The sequence below is a fragment of the Malania oleifera genome, chromosome 9, assembly GCF_029873635.1.
Source record: "Malania oleifera isolate guangnan ecotype guangnan chromosome 9, ASM2987363v1, whole genome shotgun sequence".
NCBI lineage: Eukaryota > Viridiplantae > Streptophyta > Magnoliopsida > Santalales > Ximeniaceae > Malania > Malania oleifera.
The window spans coordinates 32,516,926-32,537,001 of NC_080425.1; the positions used below are offsets into that span (position 1 = coordinate 32,516,926).

Consider the following 20,076-nt stretch of genomic DNA (forward strand, 5'->3'; position numbering starts at 1 on the left):
TCGAAAAATCGACTAGGAACAATAAAATAATTTATACGAAAAAATAAAAATTAATAACAGTAAATTAGTAAAAAGCAATTTTGGCGTAACTTAGTTGGACACAATAATTATTAATTTATTAAATAAGAAAAAATGGTCCTATCAAACCATTATTTAATATTTTATTAAATAAAAAATCAAAAATAGGAAAAGCTCTTAGTTCTTAGGTGGAAGAAACGTCACTTTTGATGTGCCTTATAGCGCAATATTTGATTCCATGTGCCACGCACGTGACGGTTAACTAGCGGCACTGCTCTCCTATTTTCCGACTACGCTCTCCAAACTTACCGTTAAGCAGGCTTTCCAGTCCCGAGAATCGGAGCGAAGGCAAACCATGGACTTCTCACTCCTGCAGGACGCCCTGGCCTCCAAATCCTACACGAACATCGCAGACATCTGCGACGAACTCATGCTCCAGGCACCCATACCTCAAACCTTCCTTCTCTGCTTTTGCCTTTTTCACCTTTCTTTATCCTTCTAATCCAGTGTCTCTCTCTCCCCCTCTCTCTCTCTCTCTCTCTCTCTCTCTCTCTCTCTGCAGGTTGCTGCTGAGGGCATTGCTTTTCAAGATGAATGGCCCTACGCTATTCATCTTCTAGGGCACATATACGTTGACGACGTGTAAGAGTTTGAAATGTTGTTTTGCTGCTTTTAGTGTTTGGAGTCTCAGACATTTGGTTCTGGGAGTTAGGGTTTTAGGAGTGTTCCGGTTTTGATGTCTGTGGTGATCTTATTTTAGTAATAGTGCTCGTTTTTTGTGGAAATCGATACCTTCGGCTGTCAAGGAGGGCCGAGCGGAAGTGGTTGCTGCATGGAAGATCGGGCAGAGGCTGTGGACGCGGGACTATGCGGGTGTGCATGAGGCGATTCGAGGGTTTGATTGGAGTCAAGAACCTCAAGGTCTTGTTGCGTCATTCTCAGGCAAGTTTCTGTAACTTGGATCTAAACAGTCTCTCTCTCTCTCTCTCTGTGATTGCGTGGCACTCAGTTTAGAGACTTGAAGAAATTAAAGTTTTTATGTGCCCAAATTATTTATTTTTCAGCTTGGGGATTATCTTTGATGTGACGACGATGAATTAATAGTTATTTTTAGATATTTTATGTGATGCATAGGCTACAAAATCTACTCATTGCACTACAGATGGTATAAAAATTGCGGGGATAGAGGTGCTGATGCTGCAGCCCACTCACCCAGTTTCTCTCTCCTCTTTCTTATTTGCCATGTCCTTCGCTCAGAATGAGAATGAGTGCCTTGTCTGTTAGCTCCTATTCACCTGTTTGGATTGTTTAAGAATCAGAATTATTAAGACATAAGATATTTTTATTTTGTTGTTATTGTAATAAAAGGATATATTGCTACTTTGAGTTATAAAAATGATATTCCTCTCACTTGGGTTGGCATTCCTTCACCTCCGTTGGTTTTCCCAATCTTTATTTTTGAACGGCTATCTGAGTTTAGTGGTGAGGTCCACTGCAGATGATCATGTAAGTTCCAGACACTGTATCATTCTCATTCAAGGTCTCGTCTCATTTTTTGTGGTTTAATTCTTGCATTCCAAATGAGGCTTAGGTGTTTGGATAGCCTAATTCAGGAGTTAGGACCCAATCCTGCAACATCATGTGCAGTTATAATTTTTGATAGAATTTGATGCCCAAAATGGAATGCTTCCCTGTTCCACCAAATTTCAACTTTTAGTAGTCCTAACGTATGGAATGAAGTTCTAGTACTACTACTCAATGACATATCTCTATGTTTATGATGAATATAGGAAGCCCCTTTGCATCAGTGCGGTTTCAAGTGAATGTTCAGTTCCCAAATCAAACACTTGACTGCTTTAGATTTTATAATATAACACTGATTGAACAATCAGAGATCAAAGCAATGCACTGAAGTTGCTTGAAGAAATTTTGCAGCGTCCTTATGTGAGCATAGCATTTGATGGATGCTTGGATGGTTTTTTTTTATAGATGGATATACTTACAACTTAAAAATAGATAATCATGGTAGCATTTTTGTTCTTGAGGAGATTACAAATGCATTAAATTTTTAATGATTATGAGGTATAAGATGAATTATGATGCTTCAACAAATAGGTTACTATGTACTTCCCCGGTCCATGCACTAGGGGTATATATGGCTCTTGTAATTCAAATTTAATGACTGTGCTTTGTCGAGGAAAACTAATATATGTTACTCAAAATTGAAAACTAGCCTTTGTTTCTAAAACTTCATTCTAGCTACCACTCAATGCACATATATATATAAAACATGACCTAGTATTGCAATATTTGAAACATATATTATTTTGATGTTTTCCTGTTTTGATTAAATCTGACTGATTTTTCTTTGGGATGAATCTGAGATGTACTAGAGCTGCCAATTGTGATTGTCTCCTATGGGGTATTGGCATGGATTAGTGTTGTAGAATGTCAAGATTTGGAAAATATTGTGACAGAAGGAGCTATCCTTTTTTTTTTTTTTTTACAATATAGCTTTCTTTTTAAATGTGATTATCTTGTTGCAAATCATGGGGGCTCCGTTCTAAATTAAACGTTTCTACGAGAGTTTGAGTGGATTAGACATGGTATAGCTTTCTTTTTAAATGTGATTATCTTGTTGAAAATCATGGGGGCTCCGGTCTAAATTAAACGTGTCTATGAGAGTAAGACTGGATTAGATCCCATTAATTTAATCCCTTGGGTGGTGTCTGACTTTCCTTCATCAGATTGTGCGTTTCTCAATTGGCCTTTAAATTAAGGTTTCTTGTTTGGTGGCAATCTGTGGTTAATTGCTTTTTGGGATTTTTTATTATTGAGATTGCTTAGCATCATGATGGGTTAAACTTGGAGGGGCGTTCTTTTCTCAATTTCTTCATCTTCTATTCCTTATTTTTTGTCTTTAGTAGTTAAGATTCCTTTTTTTCCCTGTTGGGGCTGGGGGCTGATAAGTTGCAGAGAATGAGGGATTTTCCTTGATCTGATGGGGAGATAAGAGGTACCACTTGTTCAGGTGAGAGGTGTTTTGTGGGTCTAAACCTGAAGGGCCTCTGGTCTCTGTAACTAAAGTGTCTAAAAGTGTTGTTCTACTGGCGAAAAATTGTTCTGATGGTGTGCTGTATTTCTTCAGAATCACTCACCCCTTGACATATAGTGATTAAGTTTAGTCTTCAGAAGAATTAGTCTTCAGAAGAATGGATGGATGTTTGAACATGCATGTTAACCATGCAAGTCGCTGAAAGTTCATTTCACAGGTTATTCATTTTTTATTTCTTTTATATGGTCAAATTCAAAGTAGGTGATTGTTCCCGTGTTCATTTTTGGATGATAAAGGGATTTTCTTTTGCTTGCTGCATTTTTCTAGTTATAATGTTGCAATGCAGTGTTAGAATTTTCTTCTTTTTGTTTTGGGAAGGAATAATTGAGGTTGTTTTGATATGTAATCCGATTACAGGGCTATTAAAGCTACAACTTTGCTCTAGCAATGAGGTAGACTAGAGTTCTTCGCTTCTTTTTGGGCTCACTCTTTGGGAATTTTTTGGGGAATTTTGTTGTCTGTCCTCCAAAGGGACTGGAGAGCAGCTCCTTTGTAGTTGTGTTTTAGTTGTTTACTGGAGGATGATTTGTCCTCCACAGTTTGTGTGTTTTAGCTTCTTTAATATAATAAATGGTTTTTTCTTATCTCAAAAAAATTATGGGGCTATTAAAAAAGATATCGTTATGGTGGGCATGTGAAAATTCTTGGAAGGAAATATCTGTGCTCCCACCAAAGTGGCTTTTTTCTTCTATTTTTATTTTTTGGTTTGGGAGGCAGTGCTGAGGAAAGATTTTGATGATAGACAATCTTCAAAAGGGGTTGTGAATATGGTTAATTGATTGTGATGTAGAAATTCAGCTGAACCAGTGCAAGACCTTTGGGGATTTGGCTTGTTCAGTCAAGGAACTCAGTAGGCTGCTGCAGGACCTGTCATAGGTGAGCTTCACGCTTGGAAGGGTGTTCATACAGTACAGAAAGGAAGAAAGTCATCTCCTTTATCCTTCTCCCTATTTTTTGTCAAGTTGATGAGTCTTCATTCAAGTACTTTAAAGAAAAATAGGTGTGTAGTTGCTTATAGCTTTTAAAGTGGACAATAGGTGCTTAGTTGCTTATAGATTTTAAAGTGGACAAGGCGGGATGGATTGGCAAAATGCTTTTGATTTTGTTGATTTTTTTCATGTAAATGAGAGTGAGAGAAAGAGAGAGAGATGGTTGGAGCATTAAGCATCTTTCGTAGAATGTATATTAAAAACAATATGAATTTACTAACATAAATTATAAAATCGTTATATGATTTTTCAAAAAAGAAAAAAAAAAACTGTCACATAAACTCTATCTTGGAAAAATAGGTGCTTAGTTGCTTATAGATTTTAAAGTGGACAAGGCGGGATGGATTGGCAAAATGCTTTTGATTTTGTTGATTTTTGTCATGTAAATGAGAGAGAGAGAGAGAGAGAGAGAGAGAGATGGTTGGAGCATTAAGCATCTTTCGTAGAATGTATATTAAAAACAATATGAATTTACTAACATAAATTATAAAATCGTTATATGATTTTTCAAAAAAGAAAAAAAAACTGTCACATAAACTCTATCTTGGAAAAATAGTGCAGTGCAGCAGTGATGTTCCACATTATTCATATGTATTTGCAGTCCCATATCATGTGCCCATCCAAGAGATATGTGAAGCTTGGTTGGCTCTCTTCCTATTCAATACAAAAGAACCAAAATGCATTCGTCCCCATTTCTTACTTCTTTCAATTCTCTCCTGAAGCTTTGCTTATGCATTAGTGACATTTTAAAGTGAATCAAAAGCTAGTTGCTAGTTGAGTGTTGGTTGCTTTGGGGAATCTGGAAGCTTGTTGTAGAGACCAAAGATCGTCACCTTCTAATGGATCTGGATAATTTTGACCAATTTATAATGGAAGGGATTCATTTGATTGTCAGAGGTCACATGGGTTGTTTGAGGCAATTTTTCAGGAAGATAAGGGGTAGCTACTGTTGTAAATCGTTGATGATTCTTGAAAGGCACGTCCCTTACTTGTGAATGTGTTAGAAGCGTGCCTTAACAAAAAGGGTATGCCTTTTGAGAGTTGGAACATTAGAGGGTGAGAAATTTTTAAGAAATAAGTTTGGTTTGGTTTGGGAATTGGAGTCAAGGTACTCTTGAAATTTTATTCTTACAAGAAACTAAGCTAGAATGTGTACATGGGAATTGTTAGGGAAATTTGGCTAGGTAGAGGGAAAGATTGGTCTATTCTTTTCTTCATGGGATTTTGGGGAATTTTGTTGATTTGGGGCACTTGGGTGGCTACTTAAGGGGGGCATTTGTTGGATCTAAATGACCATAAAGGTTATGTTTGAACTGGCACTTATAGCTTTCGATGGAAACTCTTTTTTTGATAGAAAGAGGAATTCATGGGAATGAAATAAGAAGAACACAAAATGTAAAAGAGAGCAAAAGAATATCAGCACACCCTAAGAAGAGATTGGCAATCATGCTAAACATTTGAAGTACACATCCCCTTGAAATTTCCATTGTCCACACACCATAAAGTAGCCATAAAATGAACTTTTTTCCTGCACCAACCAACATGGCATCTTCTTCCTTGAAAATATACACGAGTTTGTTCCCTCCAAAGGAACCCCTAGATAGGACAACAACCACCCCAACTCAGCACGCCCAACTTCCAAAGCTAATTCTCTGGCACTCTCTGCAAGCACATTAATAGCCGTGATACCACTCTTTCCTAAATTAACCTCAAGCCGTGATACGCTTTCAAAAATTTGAAGAAGTCCCAATGTATTTAAGAAAGAAGGCTTGTGATCCTCCAAGGAAAATATAGTATCATTCGCAAACTAAAGGTGTGACACCATGATCTCATCTCTACCCACTCCTAGACCTTTCACTAAACCTCTATCCACCACCCTGTCTTCCATCCAACTCAAAACATCAACCACTAACACAAACAAAACTAGAGAAAGAGGATCTCCTTTTCTAATCCCCCTTGTGGCCCTAAACCAAGATTTAGGCTCACCATTACTATCACTGCAAAATTCACATTAGACATACAACCTTTCACCCATCTACGCCATCTCTCTCTAAAACCCTTCCTCACAAAAATCTTATCCATAAAGTTCTAGCTCATTCAATTGTAAGTTTTTCCAAAATCTAGCTTAAAAACAAACCCTTCTTCCTCCCCCTCCTAATATGTTCAATGGTTTCATTTGCAATCAAGATTGAATCCACAATCTGTCTTCCCCCCTAAAATGCATTCTAGGCCTTAGAAATAGTCTTATCAAGCACCATACTTAACCTATTAGCTAGAACTTTAGTGATTATTTTATAAACACTAGAAACTAGGCTAATCGGTCTATAATCGTAAATCTTGACAGACCTACTTTTCTTTGGCACCAAAGTGATATAAGTAGAAATTGTACTCTTACTTAAAACCCCATTCCAATTGAATTCATTTAAAACCTTCATTAGGTCATTTTTCATTACCGCCCAATAATCTTAATAAAATGCTAAAATTAAAACCATCCGACTTAAGGGCTTTATCCCTCTCCATCCCAAAAATTGTGGACCTAACTTCCTTTCTCATAAAAGGTCTCTCTAACTAGGCTATCCAATGAATAGACAAAGGATCCCACTCTAATCCTTCCACCATCAGTCTACTCTCATCCTCCTTAGTATAAAAATCATAATAAAAATTAGTTAATTTGAGATAATAACCCCCCTATCCACCTCCATCTCTGTGATCAAATTCTTTCTCATTTTTCCATTGGCTATCTTATGAAAAAATTAGGACTTACAATCGCCATCTCTAACCCATTTAAACTTCATATTCTGCCTCCAACTTCTCATTTCCTTAAAGATGAGCTCTTCCGATTCTTTTTTTAGAGAAACCCTTTCATCCTCTTCCTCCCTTGAAAAGGGTCACGCCTTCTTCCTTTCTATCTAACTCTTCCAAATCTCCTAGAATAATAGACTTTTTAAACCTAATATCTCCAAACACCTTCCTATTCCACACTTTTAGTTTTTTTTTCAACCTCTTCAACTTCTTCATAAATCTAAACCCCTCCCAATCCCTTTCCACATCCTCACTCCAAGAATCCCTAACCAAGGTCTAGAAGGAACCATGATCTAACCGCATATTCTTGAACCCAGAAGGGGTGGGACCCCAAGGCACTTTCCTAGATTCCAATAAGATAGGAAAATGATCCGAAGTGGGTGTAGGTAATACTATTTGAGAAAGATTAGGAAACTCCTCCTCCCACTTGTTTGAAAACAAGAACCTATTGACTCTACTAGCCACCTCCCTAACCCCATCCATTGACCACATAAATTGGCATTGCCCAAGTGAAGATCCCTCAACCCATACTCCCTAATAACCAAATCAAATTTCTGCATAGATGCATTAACCTTGCATGCATCCCCCTTCTTCTCTTGAGGGAACTTGATTGCATTAAGTTCACCGCCTATGATTTTAGGAAAAGTTCTCTAATTTCCCTACCTAGTCCAAAATTTAAAATTGCTTGCAAATATAATATTGGTCTCAGGAGAAGGAAGTTTGGGCCTAATATCAGTGGGATTTGTTAGACATGTAAATTCAGAGTGAAGTAGAATTTGTTTGACCAAACATGTCTGATTCGGTAAGTGGGAAGCTTAGAGGTTTCTTTTCCAATTTTATCCCTAATGAAAAATGAAATAACAAAAAACCCAACGCCTAAGTGGTTAAAATCAAAATAACAATTTTTTTGGGTCTAACAATAAATCATAGTATTTTTAATTTTTAATTATTGATTAAATATATGACAAGAAAATATTATATATATTAAATTAAAAATTTTAATTTATGTATTCATGCTCTTGATAGTTGAGAAGGTTAAAATTGAAAAACAACACATATTCGGATATTAGATACCAAGCGATTAAGTTAATTCAAAATTTAGATAGTGGTTCAAGTTAAATTTAGAATTATTCTTCACAAAATCATATTTGAATTCCTTGTTGAGCACTTGACCATTAATTTTAGCAAATGCCCCCTTAGTGGATTATATTAGGGTTTTTTCTCATTATCACACTGTAGGTGGGGGTGGTGGTAGTGGTGGTTCTCCTCAGCTTTATGGTCTTTTTAGACCTACCTTTAGGCCCAATTTTAGGAGAAAGGTTGGGGTTTGTGTATGGCTGTGTTGTCCTAGGTAGGTAGTTTGGGGTGATTTTGATCTAGTGACATTTCTGGTGGGGAAAAAAATGAGGTGGTGGGAGTTGTTCTTCTAGCATGCGATATTTTTTATAGGTTCACAAGGGAGTGTGGGCTGCAAGATATTCCTTTGTAGTATCCATTTTACACTTGGTCAGTTGGGGGTAAAGGGGGTTGGCTAGGAGGATACGTCGCTTTCTTTAGTGATGTTCGGGACGATAAGTTTCTTGATATCACTCTAGAAGTTCTAGCTAGGCCTGTGTCAGATCATTATCCAATTGGATTAGAGTCTACAAAGGTGAAGTGGGGGATGAGGGACCTTCCCTTTTTGGTTTGAGAATGCGTGGATGGATTATCATGGCCTTTCGACATTTAATTAAGGTAATGGGAGTAGTTTTGATGTCTTAGGTTGGGAGAATTTTAGCTTTATAAAGAAGCTTAAAGGATCTAAAGAGGAGTTATAGACATGGATTCTAGGGGTGGTTGGAGATGTTAGAGTGGAAGGAAAGTTAGTATTTTGTTCATTTTGATTGTGGAGCTCTTGAGTAGGTTGGTATCCCATGCTCAGGATGTAGGAATATTAGAGGTCTTTCCATCGAGGAAGAGAGGAAGTGGGGGTGTCTCATCTTCAGTTTGCAGACTATACCTCATTTTTTCATGAGAATGATACTACAAAATTTTGTAATATTTTTGTGTTGCTTAGAATTTTTGAGAGAAAACATGTGCACCAAAGGCACGAGGCATAAAAGATGACGTGTATGTTTCTAGGTACATGATGGAGAAGGGAATTTGTCCCCTAGGACATTGAGGGCATCATGTTGATCAAAAGACGAGCTATAAGAGGAGCATCTGCTCAAAAGGTTTTAGGAACATGCTTAGGAAGGAGTAGAGACCTTGCTATGCCAAGTAAATGTTTTTTTTAGCTACTCCATTGTATGTAGAAAATATGTTTGATGAATAACCCCTTTTGGCCAAGCAAAAATATTGACGCGCATTTTGAACAAATTTAAGTGTATTATGAGATAAAAAAAAATTTGAATACCAATGTCAAACTAAGAATTGAGTAAATACATTAAAAGAAAATGCAAATGTGTCTTTTTCAAATAGATCCAGGTTATACTCAAAAAATAATCCACAAAGGATACAAAATATTGATAACTAGTCAAATTCTAGATTCTAAATGGACCCCAAATATCTAAATAAAATAACAAGAAGAAGAAGAAACCTTAAGTCCCACTACGTGGGGCCGACTACATGGATTCTTTTCCTCCAATTCACCTGATCGAGAGCATTTTCCTTTACTAGATAAGGGCTATTAAATCCTTATTCACTACATCATTCCAAGTTATTTTAGGCCTATTCCTACCCCTTTTCATGCTAGAAACAATAGCTTACTCCTCCTCACAGGTTCTCTACTAGTTCTGCGTTCCAAATGCCAAAACCATCTAAGTCACCCCTCCTTTATCTTGTCTTTCACTGGCGCTATGCCAAAATTATTGCGTATATGCCATGGTTTTGAGTTACGGTAGCGGGTAGTGTAACGCAAAGGTAATAGGTGTAATGGGAAGCAGGAGTAGCGGATGTTACATGACAGGAAGTGGGTGTAACGACTGTGAATTTTTTTCAAGCATGCACAACCTTGTGCATATTAGTGTACTTGCATGTTTTAAGATTTTAACCCTTCTTAGAAGGAGTTTTAGTGTATTTTGGATCATTTAATTCAACTAAGTTGTTTGGCAAGGGCAAGAAGTTTACATTTGTTTTAAACCACTATTGACAGAAGAATTATGTATGTGTGCGTATTTATACTTCTCATTGTTCTCATGTTGATAAAATCTTATGTGTGCTAAATTAATTAATAAGAAAACATTATACACTCCATTAATCTATTAGACACATAAAACATATGAATAATACAAATATAAAATAGCTAGTAAAGAAAGAAGGTCGAAGTTGAAAAATATAGAACATAAATATCGAATTATTAATATTATCAAAATAAAATATTTTCCTAACAAGTTAGTATTTTCAAATTGTTAACTAATGCATCTCTTGTGATTATTTAAAAAAATAGTAAATTTTGTATCATTATCATCCTTATTATAATCTTTCCCTCTCTTGCCACATAGTATATTGAGAATGATTTATGAAAGGGGGAGAAAAAAAATGACAAGAAAAGGTAAAAAATAAAATAATTTTTTTGGCATAGTAGTCTTGTAGCGGTAACGTAACTACAACTTTTACATAACAATCGCGATCTGTAACAGCCACTACGGCTGTGATTTTTCTTCCCACCGATTTCGCGGTGTGTAATGGTGTCGGTAACCCAAAAAACCATATTGCAATGCTGTTATGTAATGGTTGCGGCTGTTATTTAAAACTATGTTATATGCTCGTTCCTTAGTTTAACTTTTAATGTTATACCACTCATCCACCTTAGCATTTGCATTTCGACAATTTATACTTTTTGTACATATTGTTTCTTAGTTGCCCAACATTTTAAACCATAAAGCATAGCTGACCTTATAGCCGTATTATCTTACAATGGGCTGGTGGCATGGATTGGTGTTGTAGATGGCAGTGTGTCAAGATTCGGAAAATATTGTAAGAGAAGCTAGATTTCTACTTTTTTTTTTTTTTCATCTTAGATTCCTTTTTAAATGTAATTACCTTGTTGCAAGTCATGGGAGTCTCTGGTCTAAGAATTAGCGTTTCTATGTGAGAGAGTGTATTAGCTCCAGCTAATTTAATCCCTTGAGTGGTGTCTGACTTCCTTTCTTTCTCAAGTTGCGCATTTCTTAGTTGGCCTTTGGTGGCAATCCTTGGTTAGTGCCTTTTTTTGTTACTGAGATTGCTAAGCATCCTGATGGTTGAAACTTGGAAGGGACTTTCTTTTCTCAATTTCTTCATCATCTGTTCCTTATTTCCTGTCTTTGGTTAAGATTCCTTTTTTCCTGTTGGGGCAGGGACTTATAGGTTGGAGAGAATGAGGGATTTTCCTTCATCTGGTGGGGTGTGGGATAAGAGATATCACTTGTTCAGGTGAGAGGTGCTTTGTGGGACTAAACCTGAAGGGCCTCAGGTCTTAGTAACGTAATTATCTAAAGTGTTGTTCTTCTGGCGAAAAATGGTCGCGATGGTGTGCTGTTTTTCTTCAGAACCAGTCCCCCTTTGGCATATATTGAGCAAGTATAATTGTCTTCAGCAGAAGGGATGGATGTTTGAACATTTATGTGAACCATGCAAGTCCCTGAAAGCTCATTTCGCAGGTTGTTCATGTGGTTTTCCTTTTATATGGTCAAATTCAAAGTAGATGATGGTCCATGTACTCATTTATGGAGGAGGATAAGATGATGCTTTTTTGCTTGCTGCATTTTGCTTTTTATAATGTTGCAATACAATGGTAGATTTTTTTTTTTGGAAGAAATAATTGCAGTTTTGATATGTAGTCTAATTACAGGGCTATTAAAGCTAAATCTTTGCTCCTGTTCTGGGATAGAGTAGTTTTTTAAACTTATTTTTGGGTTCACACTGGGAATATTTGGGGGAATTTTGTTGTCTGACCTCCAAAGGGACTGGAGAGCAGCATTTTTGTAGTTGTTTTTTGGCTGTTTACTGGAGGATGCCTTTTCCTTCATAGTTTGTGTTGTTTAGTTTCTTTTATAATGAATGATATTTTAATATCTAAACAAAAATTATACGGTCGCTAGAAAAGATGTGATGAACTTTTGATGGGCATGCTAACATTTGTGCTCCCATCAAAGTGTCTTTATTTTTTTTATTTTATTTTTAAGTCTGGGAGACTGCTGGGAAAGATTTTGATGATAGACAATCTTTGAAGGAGGGTGTGGATATGGTTAATTGATGGTGGTGTAGAACTTTAGATCAACGTGGCTTTATTTTTTTATTTTATTTTTAAGTTTGGGACACTGCTGGGAAAGTTTTGATGATGGACAATCTTTGAAAGAGGGTGTGGATATGGTTAATTGATTTGGTGGTGTTGAACTTTAGCTGAAACAGTGCTACACTTTTTGCTGTGGTGTTTTGTACTAAACATTTTTGGGGATATGGCTTGTTTAGCCACAGAAATTGTTAGGCTGCTGCAGGATCTGCCATAGGTGAGCTTCAGGCTTGGAAGGATGTTCATGCGATACAGAAAGGAAGAAAGTCGTTTCTTTTATCCTTCTCCATATTTTTTGTCTAGTTGATGTATCTTCACTCAAAGTAATTCTATGTGCTTAGTTGCTTACATCTTTTAAAGTGGACAAGGACGGATGGATGGGCAAAGTGCTTTTGATTGTTGATTTTTGTCATGTAAATGATTTCTAAGAGAGACTAGCTGGTGATCATGCTCACTACAACCACTCGTGAAGTTTTATTAATTAGCTGTTTTGTTTGCTAAGTATTTGGGGATTCTCGGGTTCAGTTCAGTTGTAACAAGCTAGAAGCATATGAAGGGAGAATATTTTAAGTCCACATATTTGTTAGGGTATAATTTAATTCAGTGTTTTAAAAGGTGAAAGTGTAAGACAAGTTGTTTTACCCCTGAGGAAGCGAGAAATAATCCCCGAGGCGTTGAGGCATAAGCCTTTCGAGTCTTTAATTTTTTTATTTAAAAATATAAAATAAATTATATATACAAAAAATAATATGAAATTAATTAAAGTAACTTATGAATTTGGTTGTCTGAATTTAAATTTATAAAAATGGTTTAGAAAAAAAAAATTAAAACAAGCTATCTTGTTTTGCCACGTGGTCTTCTACAGGTTGCTTTCATTTACCAAGCTTGTCTTCATTGCCAAATGGTTTTCTACAGCCACATGCCTGTCCTCAGGTTGCTTTCCCACCCAGTAAGAATGAAAGTCTTGCCTCTCTCTCGTAATTTTCTCTCCAGTCGATTACTTCCATAAAAAACCAGCCAAGAAAGAGAGAAACTTGAGATGAGAGCGAGTAAAATCAAAGGCAACCCAATTGTCCCATTGAGAGAAGGACGAAGAGGCGGATAGAGACGAACAGTTGGAGAGATGGCAGTGCAGTTGTCTCGCCAGAGGAGCTCATTGAAGAAGATTGATATTGTCGAAGTGGTGGAGTACTGGTTGAAGAGAGGAGTCTTCAATCGTTTGTTTCTTCATTGACAAAAGGACGAATGAAAGGGCATTCTGCCGTATTTTGCAGTTTTGTTTTTTATATTATTAAAACAAGTTAATGGTCGATTCCAAAATGTGTGCGCCTTCCTTTTCGAGGCGTAAAAAGCGCATTTTGTTTTTCAGTTGAGGCGTACTTCCCTGCCCAGGAAGCATATGCATTTGAGGGCTTTTGCCTTTTGAACTATGCCTCAGTGTGTTTTAGCCCCAAAACAGGTGCACCTCAGAAATGCCTTTAAAAGCACCTAATGTATAAACATTATTTATTGTACATAGAGTTCAATATAAATACAAAAGGAGACCTACTCTTTCTATAGGCTGTCCAACTACCCTTGAAGTAAAAGTGATGGAAAACCAGTGACTTTGTTGCTTAGAGAGTGTAGATAAACAAGAGTGAAGGAAGAACTGAAAAGAAGAGTGAATGAGTTAAACTTGGTAGTTGCTCTTCTCAAAATCTTTGCAAGATCAATTCAGTTTAAAGATTAATGTCATTGAATCTGTGCTTGGTCCAGATAGAAATCTGAAAGGAAAATGTGGATATTGAAGCTGCTCCCTCTGCTAGTACAGCCAATTGCAATTCCCATTGCCCCACCATGAACTCTTCTAGCGAGTCGGATTATGGAACCAAAATTTCTTTGCTTGAATTTATTTGTGAAGGGAATCCAAAAGTGTTGTTTGATTGGTTCAACCAAATTAAGAACATCTTACATATTAAGACATTAAACTGGAAGAGGTCGTTAGTAAGTAGGTGTTTGATACTTGGGTTCACAGAATCTCATGTGCCCCTTCGAAAAAGGTGGAATACCTGTTTTATTGTACTATTTTTATTTGTTCGCATTTTGATTCCTGAGAATCTAGAGATGATGCCTATGCATGTGTTTGATTCAACATAGGAGTCTTGCTCTACAATTGAGTAAGATTTACCAGAATACCCGTGGACCTGTTTATGTAACAGTATGAATAACAATCATATTTTTTGTAATGTATAAAGATATTTATTAATATTTCTTTACATTTTTAAAAGTGTACTAATTTATTTGTGTTAATATTATTGCTTTTATTTTTAGAAAAAGGCAAGCGAATATATTAGCTCAAGGGGAAAAGAACTGAGTACAAGAAACAGAAGAACAATTGCAAAGAAAAAATCAAAACCAGAAGGCAGCTTTAAGAAATCCTGTCTTTCGCAGCTTGCAGAATGCAGCTAACAACCAAATGCTGATTTATGACATTATGTTAAAAAATTTCCAAATTTCTTGCTCTCCAAGGCTGATAAATTGTCGCAGCCCAGGCAGTCTTTATTTTATTCAAGAGATGTGATTTGTGAAGAGATGAAATCCATAGATCAGCTTCCCAACCATGAAAGGTTCTCTGAATACTGAGAGAAGCCAGAACCTCGTGAAGAGTGTCTTCTGAAAACTAACATTGAAAACATAAGTGATTTCTACTCTCCTCTGAATCATTACAAAGAACACAGCTAGGGCTGATAGTTTGATTCCATTTTGATATTCTGTCAAGTGTGCCCAATCTGTTAGGAATGCACGACCAACAGATGAAGGCATGCCTGGGGCATATTCTGGTTAAACCAGGTAGCCTAATACCAACTTACAGGATCATCTTTTCCCCTGATATGATACCAAGCAATGTTAGATGCAAATTTGCCAGATTTGTTTGATATCCTTATAATCTGATCTTCAGTCCCAGGAATTGGATCAAACTATGTTTTCTGATGAGGTCAGTCACCCTAGCAGAATGTCTGGGAGAGTGGGAGGCCATCTCCAATTACCTTCTTCTATAATCCATAGCTAGACTATTCCTAAATGTATTAGCCAAAGTGCTTGGAGGAGATCAATTATCATACTGAAGAAAATATTCTTACCATCACCAATAATATGCTTGAAGGAACAATAAACTTTATCTCTACACTTCAGAATTTTCTTCCAAGTCCAAGAGCAGGTTGGTGGAGGCTTTATAGCCCAGATAGACTTATCTTTGAGCTTGCAAAATGTGATCCATTTAAGCCAAAGAAGAGAAGCAGAAGAGCAAATATAACATAAAAGCTTACGAGCTGTGGTTTCATTCCATTCTGAAAAAATTCTTAGACCCAGACCTCCTTCCTAAATAGGTTTACAAACTTGAGACGGCTTTAACTTACAACCTTTCGAGTTCCAGTCATTCCCCTTCCAAAGAAAAACTTTGAACAAACTTTCAGTGTCCTTTATAACTGAAGCTGGGATAAACAGAGCTGAGCCCCAGTGATTCTCAGTGTTTGAAAGAACATATTTTATAAGCTGGAGTCTTTCAGAAAAAACACAGATGCTTATGAGTCCAGCTGAAAATTCTTGAAGCAATTTTTTCAGTGAGCAGGAGACAATCCAGCTTGCTAAGCTTTTTAGTAACCAGGAGAAGACCGAAGTACTTCACAGGAAGAGAGCTTTCTTCTTCTCTGTATTTGGAACACCAGAGAAGAAAATACTAGATTTTTCAGGATTACAATGGAGCCCAGAAAGAGAAGAGAAAAGAATCAAAGCATTCTTTATACTTCTAGCAGAGCTGTAATCTCCTTGGGCAAAAATCAATAGATCATCTGCAAAGCTAAGGCCTGTGATTCCTATCTTGCTACAATCCTTGTGATAATTAAATTCACCATGAGTAGTTGTTTTAGCAAGGGTTTTAGTAAGGACCTCCATGACCATAACAAGAATGTAAGGAGATAAGGAATCTTGTTGCCTAATCCCTTTCTTTCCTTGCAAATACCTTTGAGGAGACCCATTTATGCATATAGAATCATGAGGAGAGGTAATGCATTCTTTTATCCAGCCAATGAAAATATCAGGAGTAGCGATTCCTTTAAGAATCTCCAGAATGAAGTTCCAGTCCACATAATCAAAAGCTTTCCTTAAGTCCACCTTCAGAGTCATCCTTGGAGGATTTTTGTTAAGATAATTAAGAAGCAGATCTTGAGCTAGAAGAATGATATCTTGAATAACTCTTCCTTTAATGAAAGGTGTTTAATTAGGAGAAATAAAATAGCTCAAGCAAGACTGAAGTTTGTTCGCTAAAAGCTTTGTAACACATTTTTACAGATCTTTACAGCAAGTTATAGGTCTGAAATCAGCTGGGTTTGAAGGATTTTTAACTTCAGGAACAAGGACCAGGTTTGTAGCATTGATCTGCCTTATAGAATCAGAGAAAAAAAAACAGAATAGCTTTGTGCAGATCATCTTCAATAATAGGCCAACAAGTCTTGTAAAACTTTGCATTATAACCATCAGGCCCAGGACTTTTATCACTTGGCAAGGAGAAGAAAACTTTCTTAATTTCTGCTTTACTTACTTACAGAACCTGAATAAGTGTCTTTTTCTCCTAATCCCAACTGAGATTAATTAGATCCCTTAAGAATTGTTTGCAAGAAGTGATATTGCTGCTACTTTTACCCAAAAATTTTTGGTAGAAGTCAATAAGTAGCTTTTTGACACCTTCAAACTGTTCAACTTTTTTACCTTTTGAATTCATTTTTTTTGTCTTGATTTCGATTCTTTAATATAAAAGATTTCTTTTCATTCGATGATATGAAAAGATCTTTTTCTTTTGTTTTCCATTGATGTTTTTATTTTCCCTAACATTTTCATTAAAATTTAAAAGAAGTACTTTGATTGGTATAACCCATGGTTTAATCTTATATCCATTATAAAGTAGCCCAAATTCTGGGAAGAACCAAAGTCTCATATTCGATATGGAAGAAATATTATTTGGTTTTTTACTTTCTTTGCATTAACAGATAGAGAGAAAAATCTATTATTTATGTCCCCAAGCTTGAGCCAATCAATTTTTGATTTTTGCTTAAGAAAATCCTCCTCAGCTTTCAGTAAATTCAGTTAAGTCTCTTCCTTTGTAGCAGCCAACTTCACATTTGCAGGACAAGGACAACAAGCGAGAGCAGTTTGAGCTTTAATAAGATCCCCCTTTAGCTTGATAAATTCTGTTCCCCATATTTGAGGAAAAATCTTTGTGAAACTCTCTCTAAACCTTCTTAAGAACTTTCAATTTCATGCAGGAGACATACATTGGAGATCCAATAACAGTTGTAGAAGGCCAATAGGAACTAACCACATTAAAGAAACCTGGGATGAGAAGTCCAGCAGTTCAACAATTTAAAAGAGTATTTATTTCTCATATTGGATGAAGATGGAAAACTCAACACTGCAGGAAAGTGATCAGAAATAAGAGGAAGAAATTCCACTCCAATATTAGTTGTTTCAGCAAACAGCCTTTATTAGTAAGCACTCGATCCAGCTTTCTAGCTATCAGATCTTCTTCTCTTTTACTATTCTAAGTGAAAAGAGGACCAGCAAATGGATAATCATCAAGGGCAGCCTGAAACAGAAAGTTTCTAAAATCCTCCAAACCAACATAGTAAGAAAGAGAAACAGGAGTATTACTCTCTGAGATGTCTTTAATTGAGTTAAAATCACCCATCAAAATCCAAGGAATATGACCCAAACTTGAGGAGAACTTTAAAAGATAATTCCAAAGCTGTCTTCCATCTGAGGTAGAATTGGAAGCATAGACAAAGATAATCCAGAACCCTTGAAGGTCTGAGCAGCATACCTTTAAGGAAATAGTTTGGGGATGAGGAATAACCTCCTTGATATAAAAAAGAACTGGATCATAACAAATCCAGATTCTACCCGGAGGAGCAGACAGAACTGTAATTAGGAAGGAATGGCCATCTGTTGTGAATTCTGATAGAGATAGAACTAAAATTAACAGATTTCACTTTAGTTTCCAAAATGCGAATCATCTTGATGTTATTTGAGCTGATGAAATTGCTAACCTCTTTTTGCTTTAGAGGACAATTTAATCCCCTAACTTTCCAGCTAGCAATTTTTGGAGCTATCATTTAATAATCAAAGCCTTGGTTGATCAAGTTTAGCTTATTTTTTGGTGGTCTGCCCTTCCTTTTACCTTTCTGCCCACCAGAACAATCTTTTTGAATTTCAATCTTGTCCTTTTTTGTAACTAACAGACTTTGTTTGAGGTTGAAACAGAACTATCACCGAAAACAACAGATTTTCATTCAACTTCATTTATTGTAGAAGCTGAAGGAGTGTCCAGAGGTCATACTGATAGAATTGGATCTTGATTTAAAGTCAGCTTGTCATCACCGATCTAATTATCATTCTGACCTTCATGTTTATGGCAAAGAGTAAAATTCCCAATAATGCCAGAATTTCATTACGAGCTGCAGGAACTTCTTTCTTCTTTATAATGTCATCAGTTTTTGAATCTTGAATATTAGCATTATTATCTAACAGAACAGAGAGAGTTTTCAAGATGAATTGAATCATTGGCATTGTTTACTTCAGACTTTTTTACCCATCTCTGTTAATCTCTGCATTGTTTAGTATTATGACAAATAGAGCAGTTCTGAGGTAGCATATTCAACATCAATAATAACAAAATCTCCCTCAGCTGTCATTACTTCAACAGAGTCAGGCAGATCCTCATTAATATTGACTTCAATATAAATTCTAGCACTAGTGAGATTTTTCATCATTTTAGTGCATGAAACCATATAAAGTGGATTACCAACCGAACTAGCAATATTATTGACTCCCAAAGAAGTCCAGAGAACTAAAGGAATGTTTAGGAATTTTACCCAAATAGGGACTTTTTCAATTTGTAATGGTTGTCTCTCAATGCCGGATTCCCAGTTAGAAAAACTGGAGAATTACCGATAAACCACGTCCATTTTCTTGAATCAATTTTTTATCCTCTTGATTTTTAAACTTGAATAAGAAAACTCGATTTGCAGCAGAGAAAATGTCCACCTGATCAGCTTTTTTCCAAATATGTTCTATAGCATTCTTCAAATGCGCATAGGCTGGAGGTTGACCATAGAATTGGCCAACAAGTGAATCTTCCCATTTCTCTTCACATAATCTGAAAATATATGCAGGAGGATACACCATAGTGCGCAAACCATCTTTTGTAGGTTCAAAATTGTTCAGCTCTGAATCAGTTCCCGAAGATTCACCAAACAGCGAACACAATAGTGCGCGAACCAGCCACTTTGTTTTTTCTTAGGAAAAAAAAACCATCTATCATGAGCTTATCTTGAGAAAATTTTGCAGTGCAACAGAGGTGTTTCTAAGTCGCATTACCATATGTATTTGCAACCACGTCACATGCCAATCCAAGATATATAAAATGCTTGGTTGGTCCCTTCCAATCCAGTGCAAAAGAACCAAAACATGTTTTCCCTCACGCCTCATCTCTCTTGAGTCTTGATTCTCTCCTAAATCTTTGCATATGAATCAGTGGCATATCAAAGTGAATCAATCACTAGTTGCTAGTCTGGTGAGCGTTGATTGCTTGAAAGAATCAGGAAGCTCCTAGTAGATATTGAAGATCCTCGCCTTCTACTGGATCTGGACAATTTCTTTGCATGAACAATCAGCTCTTGATCCAAGCAATTCCAAACTGTCGCATAATGGAAGGGCTTTGTAGATGCTGTCGGAGGTCACTAGGGTTGTTTGAGGGGATTGGTCAGCAAGAAAAGGGCAACTGCTGATGCGAGTCAGTGACGAGGTTGTTGGAGGAGAGGGAGGTTAAGAGATCTTTTGATGATTCTTTGATCCTTTTACATTTTATG

At 36.5% G+C, this 20,076-nt stretch overlaps 1 protein-coding gene across 3 annotated transcripts in view; it reads left to right on the forward strand.

Annotated features, from left to right (window-relative positions):
- The first annotated feature begins 231 nt into the window (after positions 1-231).
- The window catches only part of LOC131163918 (COP9 signalosome complex subunit 8), a 29,552-nt gene continuing 9,707 nt past the window's right edge, over positions 232-20,076 (forward strand). The window contains exons 1-3 of one of the 3 annotated variants that reach the window (XM_058120743.1): positions 232-457; positions 581-660; positions 779-960. In XM_058120743.1, the coding sequence (XP_057976726.1) occupies positions 374-457; positions 581-660; positions 779-960 (346 nt within the window). In that variant the 5' untranslated portion in view covers positions 232-373. The remainder of the gene's footprint in view (positions 458-580; positions 661-778; positions 961-20,076) is intronic. The other 2 variants (XM_058120742.1, XM_058120744.1) reach the window with 2 other exon arrangements.